The sequence below is a fragment of the Podarcis melisellensis genome, assembly GCF_964234715.1.
Source record: "Podarcis melisellensis genome assembly, chromosome: 6".
Classification (NCBI taxonomy): Eukaryota; Metazoa; Chordata; class Lepidosauria; order Squamata; family Lacertidae; genus Podarcis; species Podarcis melisellensis.
In genome coordinates, this window is record NC_138538.1 from 46,623,620 (window position 1) to 46,643,234 (window position 19,615).

Sequence of the window (19,615 nt, forward strand, 5' to 3'; positions counted from 1 at the left end):
TTTGCCAACTAGCTTAAAGCCCAAGAGAATCAGATATAGTAAATAGCAGGGCAGCAAGCTTCTGCTTCATGTATCCATCCTAAATGACCTTTCCCTCCCCTCATTCAATCAATTGATTTACAGTAATCCATTCTGTGAATGAATAAAGATATGTTCCCACTTAAATGGGCAGCAGTTACAAAAAATAGCTTGGCAAGCATTCCTTGGGTTTCTCTACATTTCCTAGTATAAACCTGGACCCCTTATACTCTCTCTTACCGTCCATATTATCGTATTGGCGCAGCTCATGATCCAGTTGGCACTGCTGTTCCTCTAGTTTCAGCTCTTGCACCCTATGGGGTAAAAAATAACAACTGAGAACTTTGGTCATCCATAATTGAGAAGCTCATGATAGTATACAAGATCCACTCTTGAGAAGTCTTCCAATTGATTCTCCCTTTGTTAGTAACAGTCCTCTGTATACTGTCAGCTCAAATATCCATATACTTTAAGCCTCATTAAGAACAGACTGTTGGGCATGAGTTAAAGTAGTAATGAATAAGGCATGTCTGCCTTGTCTAACTGGAGCTTCCCAGGGAAAGGTCCTGTTCTCCCTGATACAGCCAATACTTCTGCAGTTTACAGAGGCCTTTCTATCTACAGAACATTACCAGGGGAGTAGTTTGTCTATATACACATGGCAGACTTTCAAAATAAGGTCTGGTCCAGTGCCAACTTTGCACGGGTTCATTCTCAGAATTCCCACTGCTGGTCTGCATTAGCCTCCCAGATGTTGCTGGACTCAAGCTCCCATCAGCCCCCAGCTCATGTCACCAGTGGACAGGGATGATGGGAGCTGTAGTCCAATGAAAGGCTGGTGTATGTCACATTCTGCCAGCTGTATGTGTTTTGTTTCAAATGAGCTAGCTGTTTAAAACCAAGCAAGGAAAGGGGACAAAAACAACTTTTTAAAATGGCTTAGGGGACTAAGATCTGCTACTAAGTCCAAGAGCAACTCTAAACCCCTTAACCTCCCTTCCCCACCCTTGACTGACACAGTAGTTCTATTCATGCTGTACGTGTGACACACCATCTTCCAGCACTCTGAATATGAACTAGATTGGGTTGTTAATGGCATTCAAGGTAGTGCAGGAGCCAGAAGAATGCCACTGGGGTATCAAGAAAAACTGAGCACTACATGGGAGGAGGCAATCCCAATACTGCACACCTAAATTCAGTTACTCAAGGCTTGAGGACCACATCCAACTCCTTCTCTGATAGCACAGGAAGGAGCAGCGCTGTGCCAACTCCCCTGTGATCAGAACTGACATGAGTACCAGGTCTCAACAGCTATGAGAGGCAAGGTCTCTTACGCAATCATGAGGTCAGACTCCTCGCACATCAGGCTGTTCTTCTTTTGGACCAGGGAAAGCAGCTGGTTCATCCATTGTTTTAGTTCAGCATCTGTTCCTGGAGGATAAAGGAGGGAAGAAGTTATCCCGGGAGTACAGCTGTCATTGCATGTATTATCCATAGGCTGCAGCCTCACCCCCATCTCTCTTGGCGGAAGCCCAGGCTCTTACCTCTCTCTTCCCGCAGAGATCGCTCCAGCTCTATTCCCTGTTGTTCAAGCTCTCGGAAAGTCACTTCAATCTCTTCCAGCCTCCTCTGGATTGACTGGAATGCCCAAGCAATAAAGAGTTGGTCAAATGAAGAAAGCATTTCAAAGTGTAAGGAAGAGGAACCCAAGCACGGGTGGACAGCTTCCCAGAATAGCTGGCAGGAACTCTTATAGGGTAGTAGTACATTTTTGGCAAAACCTGGCAGTGCTTATGATTGTCTATGAAGCAAAAAATGCCCGTGTGTTACATCATTAAAAATCTAAGGGCATGATCCAATCCCTCCGGCACCTGAAACTGTGGATGTACAGGCTACTTAAGACTATAAGTTCAATTTAGTCATTTTACAGTTTCTAGAATATTTCTGCCATTAACTTGATATGTGCGTACCATTTGCAACAGTTTACAACCTATCAACTGTTGTGAAATAACTCACAAAGGATTTATAACTATTATAATCATCATGCTCATACAGTTCTATAAATTAAATTTTGAAATACTTTATACCATTAGTTGAATGAGCAAAATAGTCAACCTAGGGCTTCACACAGAAGGTGTTTTGGCACAGGAAGCAGCACACCATTTCCACGTAACCCAAACATCCTGCACCTGTGAGCTTCAACTGTATATATACAGTCCACAGTAGTTATATACACCCTTCCAGAAGCAGGTCTGCTTGAGATGTTTTATTATTTAAAAGCATTTCTAAACTGCAACCCTATTTTAACATCTCCAAGCGGTATGAAAAAATACAACATAAAAACCAGTAAAACAGTATAAAAATTAATTAAGTAAGAACCTGGTCCAATCCTCCCAATGTTCTGAAGTGTATCACATTCCAGTTTCAGGAAGGCTAACCTACTTATATGGGGTGGGACATTAACAGTGGGAGCAACTAGGATACAACAGGAAAAGTGGGGGAAGCTAAGTGAGAGTTTACATCTAAATTAACAGGAAGAGGGCTCCAAAGTGGAGAAAATAGGTGGTGCATGGGTGATACTAAAGCCAGGAACTGGTACTATCAAGCCAGTGGAAATGGGCTATTTCACATTAGAAGTGAACACTGTTTTTTAGTCATTCATTCATTTGTTACAATCCAGCTTAGAAGGGTGTGTGTGTGTGTATCTCCTAAAGGGCAGATTCAAAATCCATTAAATAATACTTTTTATACAGGTCAACAATGTCACACATCATTAGTCCTGGTATAGGGCAGCTCCCCATTTTATGCAGCAAACACAACAAGGGTGATTCCCTACCCCAAGTGAATCTTTAAGCATTTGTGTACTGGAAACCCTTCCTGGAACAGCTGGATGTCTACACAATGAATTTTCTCTGGGAAATGGTTGTAAAGCTTGGCTATATGCAAGCAAACATTCACCACATAAAGCGTGCAGCTGTTTATAATAACAGGGAGAATCTCTAGAGACACCTAACAGCCTCGGGGTGTGAGATGTGAAATAGCAGGCTGCAAGGTATCTGAAGCTTCCACCCTTAATTTTTGCAGCCCCATTCCTCACTGGGACAATCCCTGTAAAAGTATCAGTGCCCGTCCACCAGCGGAGCATGCAAGTATTACCTGCGCTTTGCAAAACCTTTTCATTTGTGCCTCTTTGGCTCGTCGCATCAGTGTCTTCTTCCACGTTGGATACTGAGGTTCTTCAGTGAAGCTCAGGAAATGCTGCAGCCACAACACACAAGCAAGAATCAAATGAGATGAGATGTTTTTAAAAGCCGCTGTCCACCATCTAAACTGCAGCCACAGTTTAGGGCTAGACTACTGCATACTTTATCAGCTATAACCAACAGTGACCCAGCTCCGTTACAAGAAGGTACAAAAATAAATACATAAGCCCAAGGTGCCTGGTATGACATCACTGGGGAAAAGATGAGTGAATTGTTATCGCAAAAACGAGAGCAACTTAATGCTCAGAGTCTAAGTCTGGCCGACCCTGCAGCTGCAAGAAGTCTTGACAGAGTGACTCACTCTCCAGTCAAAACTTCTTGTGTAGACAGGACCATGCCCAGAATGCACAATGGAGCGGGTTGTCTTCAGGGCTTTGTGAGGTTCTTGTTAGTCATTCTTTCAGAACACAGATGTCTGCTGCTGTTCTTACAGACCCCCAAGCCAATTGCAGCCTCCTTGAGGGGGAATTCCAAATATTCGTCTGTGATCCTTTTCCAGATGTGTGTCATAAATTTAGGGCCTAGCACCACCCATCCAAACTGGGGACAGGGAGGAGCTCCATGGATAACAATGTGACAGTATAGGGGGAGAAGAGCAAATGATGGGATGCAGATTTTTAAAAAAATATATAAACACAAAAATTAATAGGCTAGAGAGAGAAAAAGAAGGGAGAAGGTGAGCCTGTTGAGTCAGAAAACAACAAAAAAGGAGCTATGGAGAGGGAGAAAAGTGAATGGGGGTGGAGAAAAAGAAGCAGAGTTAATAGAAGGGTTCTGAGAGATGCGGTGGTGAGACGAATCCCATGATTTGCTGAAGAGATTATGTTAAAAACCAAAAGAAAATGCTCTTCTGCTGTTAAAAGCAGAGAATTGAAGAGTTGGAAAGGACCACAAGGGTGATCTAGTCCAACCCCTTACAATGCAAGAATCTTGCCCAACACAGGGCTCAAACCCATGACACTGAGATTAAAAGTCTTATGCTCTACCAACTGAGCTATCCCAGTTTTGCTATATTTGGATGTCGTGATGATAACACAGCCCTCCTGAGTTACTTGAAAATGAAATGAAAATGGTCCTGAAAGTGGTTTGAGTTGTGCTTGTCTGCTGTGGTGGAATTGAATTTTGGGCTTCTACACTCACAATATATGCTGCAAGATCTTGGCTCGTTGCTTCTTCCTCCTCTTCTTCCTCTTCACTATCACTGTCAATCTCCAGAGAATCTGTCAAAAAAAGGACAAGAGAAAAATATTTCATTCCAGTGACTTGTGGAATGACGCCATAAATTAAAAGGTGATTTGGGGGCTGGGGGTGGAGTGAAGCTATCTTTTATAGCTAGAGATATCCAAGAGAAGAACTGGTTTTATATAATGAAGTGGGGTTCCTCATCACCAGTAGTACTGCAGTGGTCTGAGACCCAGAACAAAACTGCTTCATAGAGGCCAGTGGATGCTGGTAGTATAGCCCTTAAACATTTATGAAGCATTAATAGAACACAGCACGTGCTTCCTGTTTTATGGTCTCCAGAAAGAGGCAAAGGTTAAGAAAGATAACAGGAAAGCACAATATGGGAGGGTTAACTCCCATGTCAAAGAACAGAAACAGGTCTGGTAAGCTATGTGAGTTGGATTACGCAGGCAATGTGGAGAATGCTGCTGCTGCCACCGCCACCACCTACTTAAACCACCTCACCTTAAAGGATGAGGGTTTATTAGAAGACACTACCATGGAAGTGGACCAGAGTAAACAGCTCTCTCACACAAATGGATATGTTACTCAGGAAGCCCTGAAGCCATATGCAGCTGTACAGGAAAGAGCACAGGTGACAGCTGAGCATGGCCATTGGCGCTTAGGTTTAAAATCAAAGGTGGGGGAGACATTTCAGTGGCTCTGATGATGTTCAGTTTTGCTGAGGTTTCCTCCCATGTTTATGGTCTGCCCCAAACTTTTGGGATAAGGCATATGATATATAAATAAAGCAACCTTCTGAGATGCTGCTGAAGCTGGGTTCTTCTATTTTCATATCTGGAAAGTGAAATGAGGCTGATATTGGACTCAGTCGGGATAACTCAAGCTTTTCCAGGGCTGACAAGCAAATCTTTTTCTTTGGGAAATTTCCACACTCTTTCTGTTCTAGTTTGGGGCTCTGAGCAGTTGGCACCTTTCCAGAAAGAAAAGGATCTGTATCAGTTCCTTGAATTCCTGTCACCAGGCTGTCACGTGTCTCTTCTTGGGACTGGCTGCCAGTCCAATTTTCTGGTTCAAGTCTCTCTCTTTTTGGACTGGCCCTGTTTCCATCTCTGCCTTCGCCTACAACCTCTGAAGCTAAACCAGCCTCAGAAACAGAGTCCCCCAACTTCTTGTCCACCTCCACTAATGGTTGACGATGTGGATGCCAGGATGAGTTCATAGCACAAGAGCCTCCATTTACTCCGGCTGGGAGTAAGCTGTGGCCTTCAGCAGCTGATTTATGAAGTTCTGTAGGTTGACCTGTTAGCAGCTGATCTTCGAAAGACCACAGGTTCTCATCCAGGCTTGGTTGATATGGACCCTTTTCCATCTTCTTGTCCTCAGCAGCCAAGTCCAGAGTGCCTTTGTCTGAAGGAATGAGGAGTTTGGAGGAATCCTAGGGAGACGAAAAAGCCAGTTTTCCAAGCAAGCAAGTTGCAAGGCTGTCGCCCATGAGCGTGACAGGAAGTAACATGGAATATGCTACTGGACAGAGTTACTAGGTTAATTATCAGCTAGGGAGTGGCCTTGCTAGTCAGCACCAAATGCCTCCAATTCTGAAAAGGCATCCATCCCACTCACCTTATGTGCTGCTATGACAGAGGCTGTGCTGCTAGGTGTAGTTATGTCCTTGGAGGTAGGACAGTGCAGCATGCAGTAGAAATTACCTAGGAGTAAAATCAAGACAGCCATAATCAGGTAGGGTATGTTGCTTGCATTCACCTGACTTGCCAATAAACATGACTGCCAGGGCAGATTCAGATACCTCAAGGAGAATAAAAGCAAATGGCGCAAATGAATCTTGATATGCACTTGCAGGAAGTAGAGACACAATGCAAAGAAAGGCTAGCCAGTTTGGATTTCAGAGAAATCAATGCCCCCGTCTGCACTGACGGCTGTGCCATTCAGGCTAACCAACTGCGTCTTCTCAACTCCACTCACCGTCGTCTTCATTGAAGGCGTAGTCCCCCAGGCGCAGTGTCGTCTTGCAGCGGTGACACTTGAAACAGCCACGGTGGAAGAAGCATCCCTCCGCACTGACTCGCTCCAGGATGTACACACGATCTCCGCAGAAATAGCAGGCATCGCTGCTCCTCACCGAGGAGGTGACAGGGCTCTGCCAAAAGACCAACACCTTTAGGACCACACGTTCCAAGTCATCTTGTGCTTTGGTTTCAAAATACATGGTTCAACCCAATGAGACACATTAACAAATATCCACAAGTTGCTGGACTACAACTCTCATGATCCCTGAGCTCCGGCTGGGATGATGGGAGTTGTAATCCAACAACATCTGGGAGAGCCATCCCCCATCCCTGGTAATGGTAACAGCTCTCTGCCTCCGACATCTAGCGATGACCTCACTCCATCCCGAGTAAGATAACCATATCAGGCAGCATTACAAGTTACATTCCAAGAAAACATTCCTCCAAGAAAACAGCCTCAACAAGATAATGGCTACGAGGTCCAGCAAGTCGTTCCTTTCCGTCAGATAAGAGGAAGGGCGGGTTTGAGTCTCAAGAGAAGAGAGCTGCCAGGCTCTCTGCCAGTATGTAACTGCAGCAGATGAATGCAATAAAAATCTTTGTTTTTTGCCCAGTGACATCTGGCTTCTTCCAGACCTAACAGCTGTTTCAGCTTGGCTTATGCATGAGAGCTAGCAGCCTGCAGCCTGATACAGGGACGAACATTTAGCAGCCGCCCTGAGTGTGTGCAAGTGGTCAGCCTTCATAGGCAGCATCCAACCTCCTCGCAACTGTTATTTGCCTCCAGTGTATCTGACCAGCCAGAATTCTGGTGCAACGTTTTGTGTGAAAAGGGAGGAAATCCATGTTTCTTTGAGCACTTTAAAATAAATTTGTGATGGGCCACGGCAAAGTTCAAATTGGAACTGAGGCAGGGTGGGATTTCCCAAATGCCATTTGAATTCCAATTTTCACAGGTGGAATTTGACCCTTGGGATCAGTCTTTGAACTGCAGTCTTAAAGTTATATTACTCGTCTAGCAGTTGCAGTCAATAAACTGCATGCACTGGATTTCCCATCATGTGTTAAAAGGTCAGAGAATCTACAGAGTCAATAGCAATGACTCAAATAAGGAGGGTTATGAAGTTTCCTTAAATGAAACTCCCTGAAATACAAACTGGATTAAAAAACTGAATTTTTCAGAAGCAATGAATATCCATTCCCATCACTACTCTGGACCCAGACATATCTAATGTTAACTTCACACATAACCAGATTCCTGCAATGAAGGCATTTCCATATAGAAATTCACAGGAAACCCAAAATGTAACCATAACGTGTGAAGATGCTGCACTCACAAGAGTCCCCCCCCCCATATGCAGTGGGAAAATGCAGATGGCTAAAGCTTCCCAGCAGGCAATGAAATACCACAGGAGTTTGGTCTACTATGATCCACATGCAGATTTCATGTTCATTTTTTTCAAGCCAGTACCATGTGGAATCGTCACATATGACATCCTCCAAAACTTGTCTAGTACCAGATGAACCCCTAAGTGCAATGGCAGCAGAACTTACCCCAGCCTCTTGCTTGGTCTTTTTGGCTTGGTCATCCACTGCAGAGCTCTCCTGCAATCGAAAATTATGACTTAGGAGCAGCAGAAAAGACAGAAGGCCAAAGACACTTTGCTCCTGCAATAAACGTAACCCCCACTGCCCGCCCCCTGTCCTGTGCTTCTTACTAGGGACATCTGAAAATGGGGAGGGCTAGAGTGACCTGGGCAGAGATCATACCAGCTGCCAAAGGGCCACTAGCCAGCACATAAGGCACAAACACACTGCTGGGAATGTCTGGTGATGGGCTAGCAATGGCTGTGGAGACTCACCAGGGCACGTTTACGTGAGAGAGAGAGACTTTTCTGAAGCTTGCTGAGGAAGAGGATAGCTCCCTTGGTACCACGTGTCGACAGAATCATCGAACTTTTCTCTTCTGGTTCTGGAAGAGAGAATGCAGTGTTTAGGGAAGCTGCCAGATACTAGTCCATCTAGCTCAGGACTCTACTGTCTACAATGACTGTGGCAGCAGCTTCCCAGGGTTCCCTGAACTACCTGGAGATGCTGCAGATTGAACCTGCAATGGCCTGGGAAGAGTCCCCAAGGACCAGGCAGAGAGGCCTGGAAGCAAGGTTGCCCACTCCCCTTGTGAGGCTCCCCTTGTAGGACAATCCCCAGACCTGGGTTCCTTGGGACTCTCTACCTGGAGAGCTCTTGAAGGCATCATAAAACTGGCTCAGGTAGGTGATCAAGCCAAGCCTCTGAGGTTCGGACATCGAAGCCATTTCAGTACTGGAGAGGACCGGAGGGATCCCTAGCTCTTGCTCTGCCACGTCTAAGGCCAGCTGGTTGTTCCCAATGGGGTCGTTGTGGTTGAGTGTGTTGACGTCTCTAGAGAAGGAAGATAAAAAGTCAAGGTGACTGACAGGACTTAGCCCAGACTGAGAGAAATTTTAACAAGACACCTGAAGCAGAAGGTGAAGTGTGTGACAGTTTCCTTAAAAACGATAGCAGCACAACTCCCAGCTCATGACAAGCTGGCTTGTGTGAAGCGGCTGCCATGTGCGTTACTGGGCACCAGGAGGCAGTCACACAAATTATGTTTCACTTTAAACAAAGCAAGAGAACCACACACAGCACTGCTTCCAGTAATGGGATATCAGCCAGCAATCTTCCAACCCCTGTTTTAACAACCTTGCTCCCATCTTATTTCACTATGCAAGGACAGGAAGACTCCCTGCTTCTCTTGATCACCAAAAACAGGCAAATGAAATGTCGCTGCCATCCTATCTGGCAGGCAAGACTGTGAAGCAACAGACTCCCAGTTTGGGGAGTCCGTGGCTTTGTGGCCATTAACCCCCTGATACACCCTCTAGGAATTGAGAAACATGCAGAGACTGTTTTTGGGTGGGGCGGGGCACCTTTTTCAGACTGAAGACCACACTCCCTTCCCACTGCCTGGGGGGAGTGTCCCATGGCAGTGGTGGCAGGCAGGGAGACTAGCAGCATAAGTGGGTAGAGCAATTAGTGTAAATTCTATTTTTGTACAGTAGCTGGTTTCTTCACACCTGCACCTCCCTCTCTCTCCTCCATCCAGGTAAGTGAGAGGCCTGATCGGATCTCAAGACACATCCCAGCCAGGCATAGGGACTCAAGGAGGTGCAAAATAAAGGTGTGGCTGAAGAAAAGATGTTATAGGGAAAGTCCCACAGGAGAGACCTGGAGAGATGTGTTTGGCTCCTGGGCCTGAGGTTCCCCATCCCTGCTCCGTGGCAACATAAACATGAGCAGAGGCATCTTTTAAAGTCACATCTGCCTTTATGGCCCCCCCCCTTTCTCCGTGACTGGTAAGAGAGAGGGAGGAAAGGATGGTTGCTGTGGGGAAGAGGCTAGAGAATTGGTACCTCTCTAGATCAGCAGAGCAAAAGCTACCAGCAGGCCACAAGGTCTTCCCATGCCTGGCCTAGCTTGACCCTGGCATCTGAGGCTTAGTTGGCTCCCTTTGGTTCTGAACCTCCAACACAGAGGAAGGCTAGGATAGAAGCGTTCAGCTCTGCTTTTCTGAAGTAGAACTCTATAGAGTAGGAGAGTTCCACTTACAACAAAGGCAGCAGCACCATGTGATGATTTCTAGAGGAGGGGTGGGGGATAGATGCTGAGCTTCCCAAAATGGGAGCAAATCACCAGGTCTGTAACGGAGATCTCTAGGCTGACTAGATCTGTGGCTCACACACACAGCTTCTATTCCAGCATCAAATGGCAACTTGCATGTGTGTGTGAGCCACCACAGATCAAACATCTTGCAAATCTCTGCATATCACTTTGTACACAATACATTTCACTGCAGTCCGTTCACACTCTCAGCTGTGTTATAAAGAATCAAGAAATAAAGTGATGTACAGGCATATATGGACTAGCCCTTAATTTAGGCCTTTGGGATACACAGTTTGCTGAATGTGTGTGTGTGTGATTTAGAAAAAAAACACAGCCACAGAATGAGTTGACCTGCACAACAATTTTTTTCTACAAATGGACAGTATAATCACTCTGAAGTAGCATTTCCTGAGCAGTACAGCAATGGCTAATTGTTATCCCTTTAGAAAGTTTGCCTCTAATGTGCCCACAAGCATTCCCTCCCTCTGGCAAGGCTCACTCACAGAAGATCTGGTCGGAAGTGATGTATGAGGGCACACAGGGCCAGGCCACTTTTCCAGGAGGATGTGAAATCTTCTACCTTGATGCCACGATAATTTGCTGTATTAGTTTGACACCAGCTAAGCAGCTCCTCGTAGGCTCTGTTGGAATCTGGATGAAGGATGATGGAGAGGAGAGAGAGAAAGAGCAAACCAAGCTAAGGGTACGTGAAAGAGAGACACTTGGTCCAGTTCCCAAGATGTACCTAGTGACAAGCAGGGATTGGGAACCTTTCGGCCCAATCTTCTTCCACCCCCTTCCCTGGGGGCGAATTCTAATCTTCTGACGTCTTGATGGCATCAGATGACTTGATGGATGGGCAGTCCAACCCATCTAGCCAAGCTGACCCGCAGGAAAGGGGTTGGCAAAGCAGCACCCAGCAGGACTGAACCCTCCACTCTCCATTCCCTGCTTGGGCTACACTTATGAAGCAACACCCAACTGGATTGAAAAACACCTTCCACCACTGACATCACCCAGTTACATCAGATGATAGACAAGTGGGCATGGTTTGGGAGGAGAAATGGCCTCATGAGTCCAACTGGACTCCCTGGCAGACCAAGATTAGCCTGTGGGCCAGCGGTTTAATAGGAATTAATAGGATTTCTGTAATGCACAGTACCTAGTCTGGCAGCATATTGGGGTTTATTGTCTGAACATTTCCTCCTCCATCAGAGCTCAGAAGAGGGGAAAAGCCTAACACATAGCTACCAACATAGATGAGACTGTGTATGTGCTACTTTAGGATTAGGGCAGACTGCTGTACTCCAAGTCCAGCTAAATAGGGAGCTTCAGCCAGCTTTTATGCTGACAACATGTGACTGCTTTGCCTAAACCACAGCTCTGTTGCAATAGGAATAATAATAATAATAATAATAATAATAATAATAATAATAATAATAATAATTTATACCCCATCCATATGGCTGGGTTTCCCCAGCCACTCTGGGCGGCCTCCAACAGAACACTAAAATACAATAACCCATCAAACATTAAAAGCTTCCCTAAACAGGGCTGCCTTCAGATGTCTTCTAAAAGTTTGGTAGTTACTTTTCTCTTTGACATCTGGTGGGAGGATGTTCCACAGGGCAGGTGCCACTACCGAGAAGGCCCTCTGCCTGGTTCCCTGTAACTTGGCTTCTCGCAGCGAGGGAACCGCCAGAAGGCCCTCAGCGCTGGACCTCAGTGTTTGGACAGAACGATGGGGGTGGAGGCACTCCTTCAGGTATACTGGACCAAGGCCGTTTAGGGCTTTAAAGGTCAGCACCAACACTTTTAATTGTGCTCGGAAACATACTGGGAGCCAGTGTAGGCCTTTCAAGACCGGTGTTATATGATAGGAAGAACAACCACCAAATTATACTTTGCTTCCATCAAAAGCAGTACAGCACAGGGCTAGCCTGGCACCACTGACCCTACCCTGATGCCACACAGGAACCCACAACAATCACATTGCCATCATCTGCACCGCTGATTTACACATCAGCATGCAATAGACTTGTAACAACATCCTTAGCTTGGAATCCATCAACGCACAGCCTAAAAGCTGGGTGGAAGTGAATCGGAGAAGTCTTCCTAGTAGCTAGCACTCCATTTCTAACCAGAGTGATAGTGAACGGGCAGGTCACATTATCTCCCAACCTCCCAAAACACACAGTTATTTGCTAACCATCACAAGGGCTATTCCATAAGCAGAGCAAGGCCAAGGGGAACAGACTGGGCTATGGAAAACAATGACACTGTGGGAGGAAACATGAGAAAACACAGAGAAGAAACAAGAGAGCTGTAATTTAAAGAGGGAAGGGAGAGCCAGAGGGACAGAGAAATGCACACACACACACGTAAGAGAAGGCAGAAAAACAGTTCAAAAAGTGAAGAGCTATCGGTGGCATTTTTAGTTTATTTCATAGAAAGCTGGGAAGGAAAATGCTACAACTGGAGCAAAATGTAATAGATAAACACCCTCTCCATTGTTTAAGAACTGGGCAGCAGGGGATTTTTCCCCACAGAAGTGATAGTTTGGGAGTGAGAGATTGTGACAAATGTGTGTTTCTCTCCTGGGAGATGACTAGAGGGTGCCTATGCAGTAGGCAGAAATGTTTCAGCATTGTTAGTTTGTTGGGAGGCAGAAGTTTTTACACCCAAGTTTACACCAGAATAAAAGGGAATTTCACTGTGGAAAGATTTGGACCATCTTTCTCAAGGGGACCTTGGCATGCCTGCAGTGAGGCAAAAATATGGCAAGGCCTTAGTTCTGGACTTCTTGCCAACCAAGAGGCAAACCAGCCCCAAGACAAGTCAGCCATGTTGCACAGAGCTAACCAAGTTACAGCCCAGAGTCAACAACCAAAGTTTCCTCAACCCTATTAAGACAACTAGATTCTGCTACTCTGTTACTAAGGTGCATGCTGTGTGCTTGTGGATCATGGGAATATTGCCCAAAATGCAGGTGTATTCCTGGGATTTTTCCCCCAAAGGAATATCCTGAACCAGTTTTCTTCTGGGGTAACAAAACTGAAACACTTCCAGAAGTGGAACCGTACAGAATGGGTGGAGGGAGAAAAAGAATTACAAAAAGGACTGAGATCAGAGAACAAAAACCCAGCAAAAAAAGAAAGAAAAAGGTCTCCTTTATACTAGTAACAATCTGCTGACATTGACTTGTGGACTCTATACACTATGCCAGAACACTTGAAAGTAGTCAGCCTTAACACTGATTCCTCTCTGCTAAGAAAACCTGCCTTCAGAGACTATTTTGCGAATTACAGACCATTGAGCAAAGCCAGACAAACATCTGTCTGGGATGCTGCAGGCGGTGGGTCTCTTGTTCCAGACTCAACTGAGTCTCTCCCAATTTTATGTTTAATCTATGTGCAGAGCGGTGTGGATTCTGCACATGCAGAACTGAGTATCTCCAGAATCTCAATCCTCATTATTTCAAAACAGGACATTTCTAGCCTTTATGGAGACAAAGGAAGGTTTGAAAAATGTGTCAGCAATGTCTGGATGGTAAGAGCTGTTCAACAGTGGAACAGGCTACCTTGGAAGGTGGTTTTAAAACAGAGGTTGGATTATCATCTGTCAGGGATTCCTGATGCAATGTGACTCATACATTGCAGGGGTCTGGAACAGATGACTGGAACTGGACTTCAGGGGGGCAGGAGGTACATTGGTGCCTTGCCCATATCTAGCAAAAGTGGAACTCACAAAACAACTAAATATATACACATTGCTTCATTTTCTTACTACATAAGAAGCCACCCTATTTAGCTTTCATTGTCACAGAATCTTGGTTTGTTTTGTTTTTAGCAAAGGCAACATTGTCTTGTCTATGGAGAACCAGGAACAGTCTGTTAGAGTAAATGCTTGGGATCACTCTTCCACATCCCAGTTTGAGAGACAGCAATATTGACCCAGATATTTGCTGCTTGGGGGTAAAGCAGAGTCCTGGGGAAGGAAAAGCAAGCAGAGAGGTCATATGGGTAGAAAAACAGAAGAGGAGGATCTGCACTTTGTTGCAGAGAAATCCAATTCATCTAAAGGGAGAGAACAGTGAGTATGAACAAGTATGGAGGGGTCTGGTACTGGTTTTCAGGTGGATCCATCCAACCAGTAGCCAGGGGAGAACATGACCCAGACTTGCCTTTGCTGACTATCTCAGGGCTGCCACGACTTCTTCCTTTCTTCATATCCATTTCAATTTCTCCCGTCACATACAGATTACGAACCTGGAAGCAGGTGCACCCAGTTATTTATTTCCTATCACTGACCACAGCTTGGATCCAGAACAAGACCCAGCTAATTCCCCAGGTCTGCAGCTGCCAAAATGCTTCCTGTGTGGCCCTTAGCATCCCAGCTTGGAAAACACACCAGACCCCATTACTCAGAAAAGAACAGCCTTCAGTGCCAGAACAGCACAAAAGGATGTCTTGCAAGGGAGTCTCTTCTCCAAGGCCTATTGCAGCGAATGCCAGCGTTCTTATACATTTCTGTTACTTTCAGAACATGGCTCAGGGACGTGGCATGGTGCCAGTGTTTAAAAGCTGCAAAGAAGAGTGCATGAGGCAAAGAGAATCATCAGAAAACCGACAAGGAAAAGGAGGAGATATTGTGTTCCTCACCACCACCCTATATGTATAGCGATACCTGAGAGGCCTTGATGGCTTGGAGGTTGATGTTTGGGTACCGCGTAGTAGGATCAATGCTGTACTGACTGATGTTCTTGTTGGTGTTGTCAGGTGAGGTCTGCGACAGCTGCTGATATATGCTTTCCCTGCATGGAGATTAAGCAGGAATGTCCCCCTCTTAGTCCCTCAGCACCAAGATACATTGTGTACATGGCACTCACAGCCTTCAGCATTCAGGAGCCTTCAGGCAAAAGAGGAAGATCGGCATGCTCTCACCCTTCTCATCTTCACAGCAGTCCCTCCTCACCTCTTGCCTGGGTCTGTGGGGTGAGCAGCATCAACAAGTTCTCCTGCACTCTCAGATTCCCACTACATCAGACAGTTACACCCATTCCTGTCCCCCATTCCATGCTCCAGGTCAGTTACTCAACAGCCCTGCAGTCTCCTAGATGATGCTGGGAACTTCCTGAGGTTGGGCAGCAGAACAGAAAGGGGCTCCACCAGCTCACTCACTTGCCTGTGTGCAGTTCCTGGTGTCTTATGGCTACCAGGCTAGGGCTTAAAAGACTGAACAAGAGAGCATGAAGCAGAAGACCCTTCAGAAAAGACTGTCTATGTATGGTTCAGTGGGAGAAAACTGCTCAAGGCTCTGAAGCACTACTTCTAGACAAAATAGGCAGTCCTGGCTCACTGTATCAATAGCTCTCCTCCCTACATTGAACGCATAACCTGGAACATCTATAGACCTCAAGATACCACCACCATCACCAGTCACCCCTCCATCACTGTGGGCAGAGAATGCCCCTTCTCAGAGTGCTCACCTCTCAGCCAGCACATCCAAAGGGGGCATCCCCGAGGCCCATCTTTTCACCATCCAGGCAGCATCGAAAGCTGCCAGGAACCCTCTGCCCACACCAGTGCCCAAAGGCCAGAATGGCTGGGAAACAAAAAGAGAGAGAAAGAACAAAGAGATGTTTTGGGGTCTCTTAGCAAAATGAGTCAATGAGATATAGCAGACGTTGGCCAGCAGCTCAGCTGCGTCAAAAACGCAGCAGGAAATAGGGAGTCCAGGGTGATTCTGGCAGTCATGGTTAATTCACAGCAGCCTCTCTGTGTGCTGCATGTTGTTTTGGCAAATGTTCGCACTAAATGGGGGCCCACTCCCCACTCACACCAGGTGTCAGCTGGCTAGCTCTGTTTTGCCAGATAAAGGGGGCTGCATAGTGAAGTGAATTAGTGCAAAGGATAAAGTGCTAGATCAGAGACAGCAGGTTTCCCAGATGTTGGATGAGCCCTCCAAGCTAGACAAACAGAAGGGCAGGGTTACTTAAAAAACAAAAACAAACAAACAAAAAACCCAATGCATATGGTCCCCAGGCAAAAGGTTAGCTTCAGGCCTCACAAAATCCAGGGGCAGATTTGCCTTCAAGCCCAGATAGTCAAGTAACATGGCTCCCTGCTAAGTCCAGGTGAAAGACAGTCTGTCTGAGAAATATGCAGATTTAAAACAAGATAGCAGGTTGCTTAACTTTAAAGAACATTTCAGCTTTCAACACATTTCCTGCAATGGTTCCCATCACAATGCATAAAAGAGGAAAGTGTTTTTTTTTCTAATCAGCACAGCATTATTTACTGTAATGCAAGTTTATAAACACTCATAGAAATCAATGGGAATGAAAGCTTAGCCAATGTCAGAAAAATCCCAAAGTAAAGCTCCCATGTAACGCAGTTACAACAAACTTCACACAAATTGTTTAAACCTACATTTCCCAACTGACAGCAATTTTTTAAGATGAGAAAGCTTTTAATGAAACCCTCTCCAGTTCTGAACCAGTAATAATAATAATAAAACCAGCATGAGGCAAAGGACCCCCGGACGGTTAAGTCCAGTCAAAGGCAACTATGAGGTTGCAGCGCTCATTTCGCTTTCAGGGCAAGGGAGTCGGCGTTGGTCCACAGACAGCTTTCCGGCTCATGTGGCCGGCATAACTAAACCGCTTCTGGCGCAACAGAACACCATGACAGAAACCAGAGTGCACAGAAACGCCATTTACCTTTCCGCTGCAGCAGTACCTATTTTTCTACTTGCACCGGTGTGCTTTTGAATTGCTAGGTTGGCAGGAGCTGGAACAGAGCAACGGGAGCTCACCCCATTGCACGGATTCAAACAGCCAACCTTCTGATCAGCAAGCCCAAGAGGCTCAGTGGTTTAGACCACAGCACCACCTGCTCCCCACTGAACCAGTACAATTTCAAGGCAGTGTGTCATGTGATTTTCCTGAACAAGTAGGTCAGTTCATATGGACAGATAAGTGAATGAGAACTGCAATCAAGGATGGCTGAGCTGCACCACCACCACACCCACTCTCCCACTGTGAAAAGGACTCTGTCCATATGCTTGTTGTGGTCTCATTATGGGGACACTTACCTCCACCAGGCAGTCCCCCACCAATCCAATGAGCAGCTTGGCACCATTGCAGTCACGCACCAGAGCTGCATTGTCTGAGCGGCTCATGCAGGTGAAGTCGAACATGTCAACATCTGGGCGGCTGCGGTGGTTCAGTGCAAACTGCAAATCAGGTAGCTGGTAATTGGTGGAGAAGTTGGCAGCTTCCTTGGCGTAAGCAAGAAGAGCTTCTTGGTTCACATTCTCTGGAGACAGCAGGCTCTCTATGTCTGACTTGTCCTAGAAATGAATGGAGACCAAGATATCTTCCATACCAATAGTAAAAAAATCTTGTTGGAATGTGGCAGAGTTCAAGATTACGGGTGTGTCAATCAGCTCTTGGCCTGGCAGGATCTTTCACCTCCAAAGCATGTAAATTCAAAAGATGGTTTGGGGTCGCCATCCCCTCCCACATGGTACTTGCTGGAGCTTCAGTCTCTATACGTACATTTAAGATAACTCCTTTTTTCAGCAGGCTCTGCTTCTTGGCTGTCATGACGAAGTAATGAGTGTCGTCTTTATAGTAGACAATGTTTTCCAAGTCAATGCCTATAATTGTTCAAACACAAGCAGAAGGTTAAAGGCTGGGGGCTGTTTTCAGCCTAGCACTACGCAAAGCTCCCATCAGTGCAAGGACTTCTGCTTGGGCAAAGGCATGTTCTTCTGCCCTCTTCTCCCCCCATCAGTGGCGTAGCGTGGGGGGTGCAGGGGGGGCAGCCGCACCGGGCGCAACATCTGGGGGGCGCTCGCTCGCACTTGAGTGCTAAAATCCACGGGTTAGGGGGCGCAAATTACTTGCCTTGCCCCGGGTGCTGACAACCCACGCTATGCCACTGCCCCCCGTGCCCCTAAATCTGTTCCAGGGGTTCCCCCAACACTCTAGTGTAGATTTGGGGGAATACAGGACACACACAGCAGGAAGAGGAGGAGGGAATTTCCATTGTACAAGAGGAAAGCCTTCTGATGATGTAACATGGTACTTTGTACTACCAGATTTTAGAAGACATCTGAAGGCAGCCCTGTTTAATGTTTAATAGGTTATTGTATTATAATGTTCCGTTGGAAGCCGCCCAGCCAGATGGGCGGGGTATACATATATTATTATTATTATTATTATTAACATGTAAGATGGCTTACATGGATTTAAATTCATGGAAGGCTATCAATAGCTACTAGTCATGATAGCTGCATGTTGCTTTCAAGACCAGAGGCAGCGTGTCTCTGAATACTAATTGCTGGGGAACCAAAGTCGGGGAGGCTGGCCATTGCCCTCATGATTGGTTTGCAGACTTCCCAAAGGCATCTGGTTGGCCACTGTAAGAAAGCAGGATTTTTGACAAAGCAGGTCTTTGGTTTGATCCAAGAGAGCTCTTCCTTTGTGCTTACAGAGCTTTATATAGTTGGCACTTGAGGAAACAAATATCCTATCTGCCAAAAATCCCATGCCAAGAAAGCCTGATTTGTTAAACTACCCAAACAAGCAGATTTACATAATTTATTCAGCTTCTATTGGAATGTATCCAAAATGGCAAGGATCCAGGACTGGTCAAAAAGGTATTTGAAACAGGTTGACCCTTTTCCATTTGCTGTGTGGGCTTCCCCGTTTTCTCTCACTGCAAACTACAGAATGACATAGATTTTACTGAAGGCACAAGGGGAAAGTGTCATTAACTGTAGGTAAGAAGCATCCGGCCCAGACCTGTTTTGTTGTAGAGGTTTTGGAAGAATTTCTGGTTGTAGATGCGAGCCACACCGCTGATCTCGGCCACCTCCACCTCAGCCCTGCTGTGGTGATTAATGAAGTTGGTGGTGATGCCAATGGCCAGTTTCCCACGGGTCTCCTTCCGCTTAAAGCCTGGAGATAAACACACAAAGAGAGCTAGTCCTGAAGGAAAGGGAAGGGTTGGCAGTTTGTGAAAGGACTAGGTAAAGGATAGAAGAACAGAACATGGGGCCTGTTCCCTCATCTGAAATATGGTAACACCCCAAAAGTGTCCAGACTAGCCACTCTATTTCTAGTAGTGGAGTAGCAAATGCCAAGCCCCAGCTCCATTGAATATCATGATCTCTGAAGAGTTGCATGGGATTTACCAGCTCTCAAGGTGACACCATGAGGAATTCTGATTGAACGTTGCGAGAAAGCTCAGCACCATGGCAGGACGGCAATTGTACTCATCTATTACGATCTGAAATGCTAGCAGCATTTCACAAAAGCCGAATTGGGTCTCTCTGTTTGGGGAATTGTTGGTAGGGCTTGAAAAATACTGCAGCACTCCTATAAAGGTGTGGGAAATGAAAGGAGAGGGGCAAGGAAATGCTGGAGTG

The 19,615-nt window shown here is 46.0% G+C and overlaps 1 protein-coding gene across 3 annotated transcripts in view; it reads right to left on the reverse strand.

The window, feature by feature from the left end:
• The window catches only part of MICAL1 (microtubule associated monooxygenase, calponin and LIM domain containing 1), a 42,920-nt gene that overhangs the window by 2,044 nt on the left and 21,261 nt on the right, over positions 1–19,615 (reverse strand). For all 3 annotated transcript variants that reach the window (XM_081915946.1, XM_081915944.1, XM_081915945.1), the window contains exons 6-23: positions 18,990–19,145; positions 17,739–17,839; positions 17,273–17,530; positions 15,666–15,781; positions 14,864–14,990; positions 14,361–14,445; positions 10,681–10,828; positions 8,727–8,914; positions 8,356–8,465; positions 8,048–8,098; positions 6,450–6,624; positions 6,090–6,175; positions 5,262–5,904; positions 4,422–4,501; positions 3,175–3,276; positions 1,563–1,656; positions 1,353–1,449; positions 259–332 (exon numbers count right to left, since the gene is read on the reverse strand). In XM_081915946.1, the coding sequence (XP_081772072.1) occupies positions 259–332; positions 1,353–1,449; positions 1,563–1,656; positions 3,175–3,276; positions 4,422–4,501; positions 5,262–5,904; positions 6,090–6,175; positions 6,450–6,624; positions 8,048–8,098; positions 8,356–8,465; positions 8,727–8,914; positions 10,681–10,828; positions 14,361–14,445; positions 14,864–14,990; positions 15,666–15,781; positions 17,273–17,530; positions 17,739–17,839; positions 18,990–19,145 (2,691 nt within the window). The remainder of the gene's footprint in view (positions 1–258; positions 333–1,352; positions 1,450–1,562; positions 1,657–3,174; positions 3,277–4,421; positions 4,502–5,261; positions 5,905–6,089; positions 6,176–6,449; positions 6,625–8,047; positions 8,099–8,355; positions 8,466–8,726; positions 8,915–10,680; positions 10,829–14,360; positions 14,446–14,863; positions 14,991–15,665; positions 15,782–17,272; positions 17,531–17,738; positions 17,840–18,989; positions 19,146–19,615) is intronic.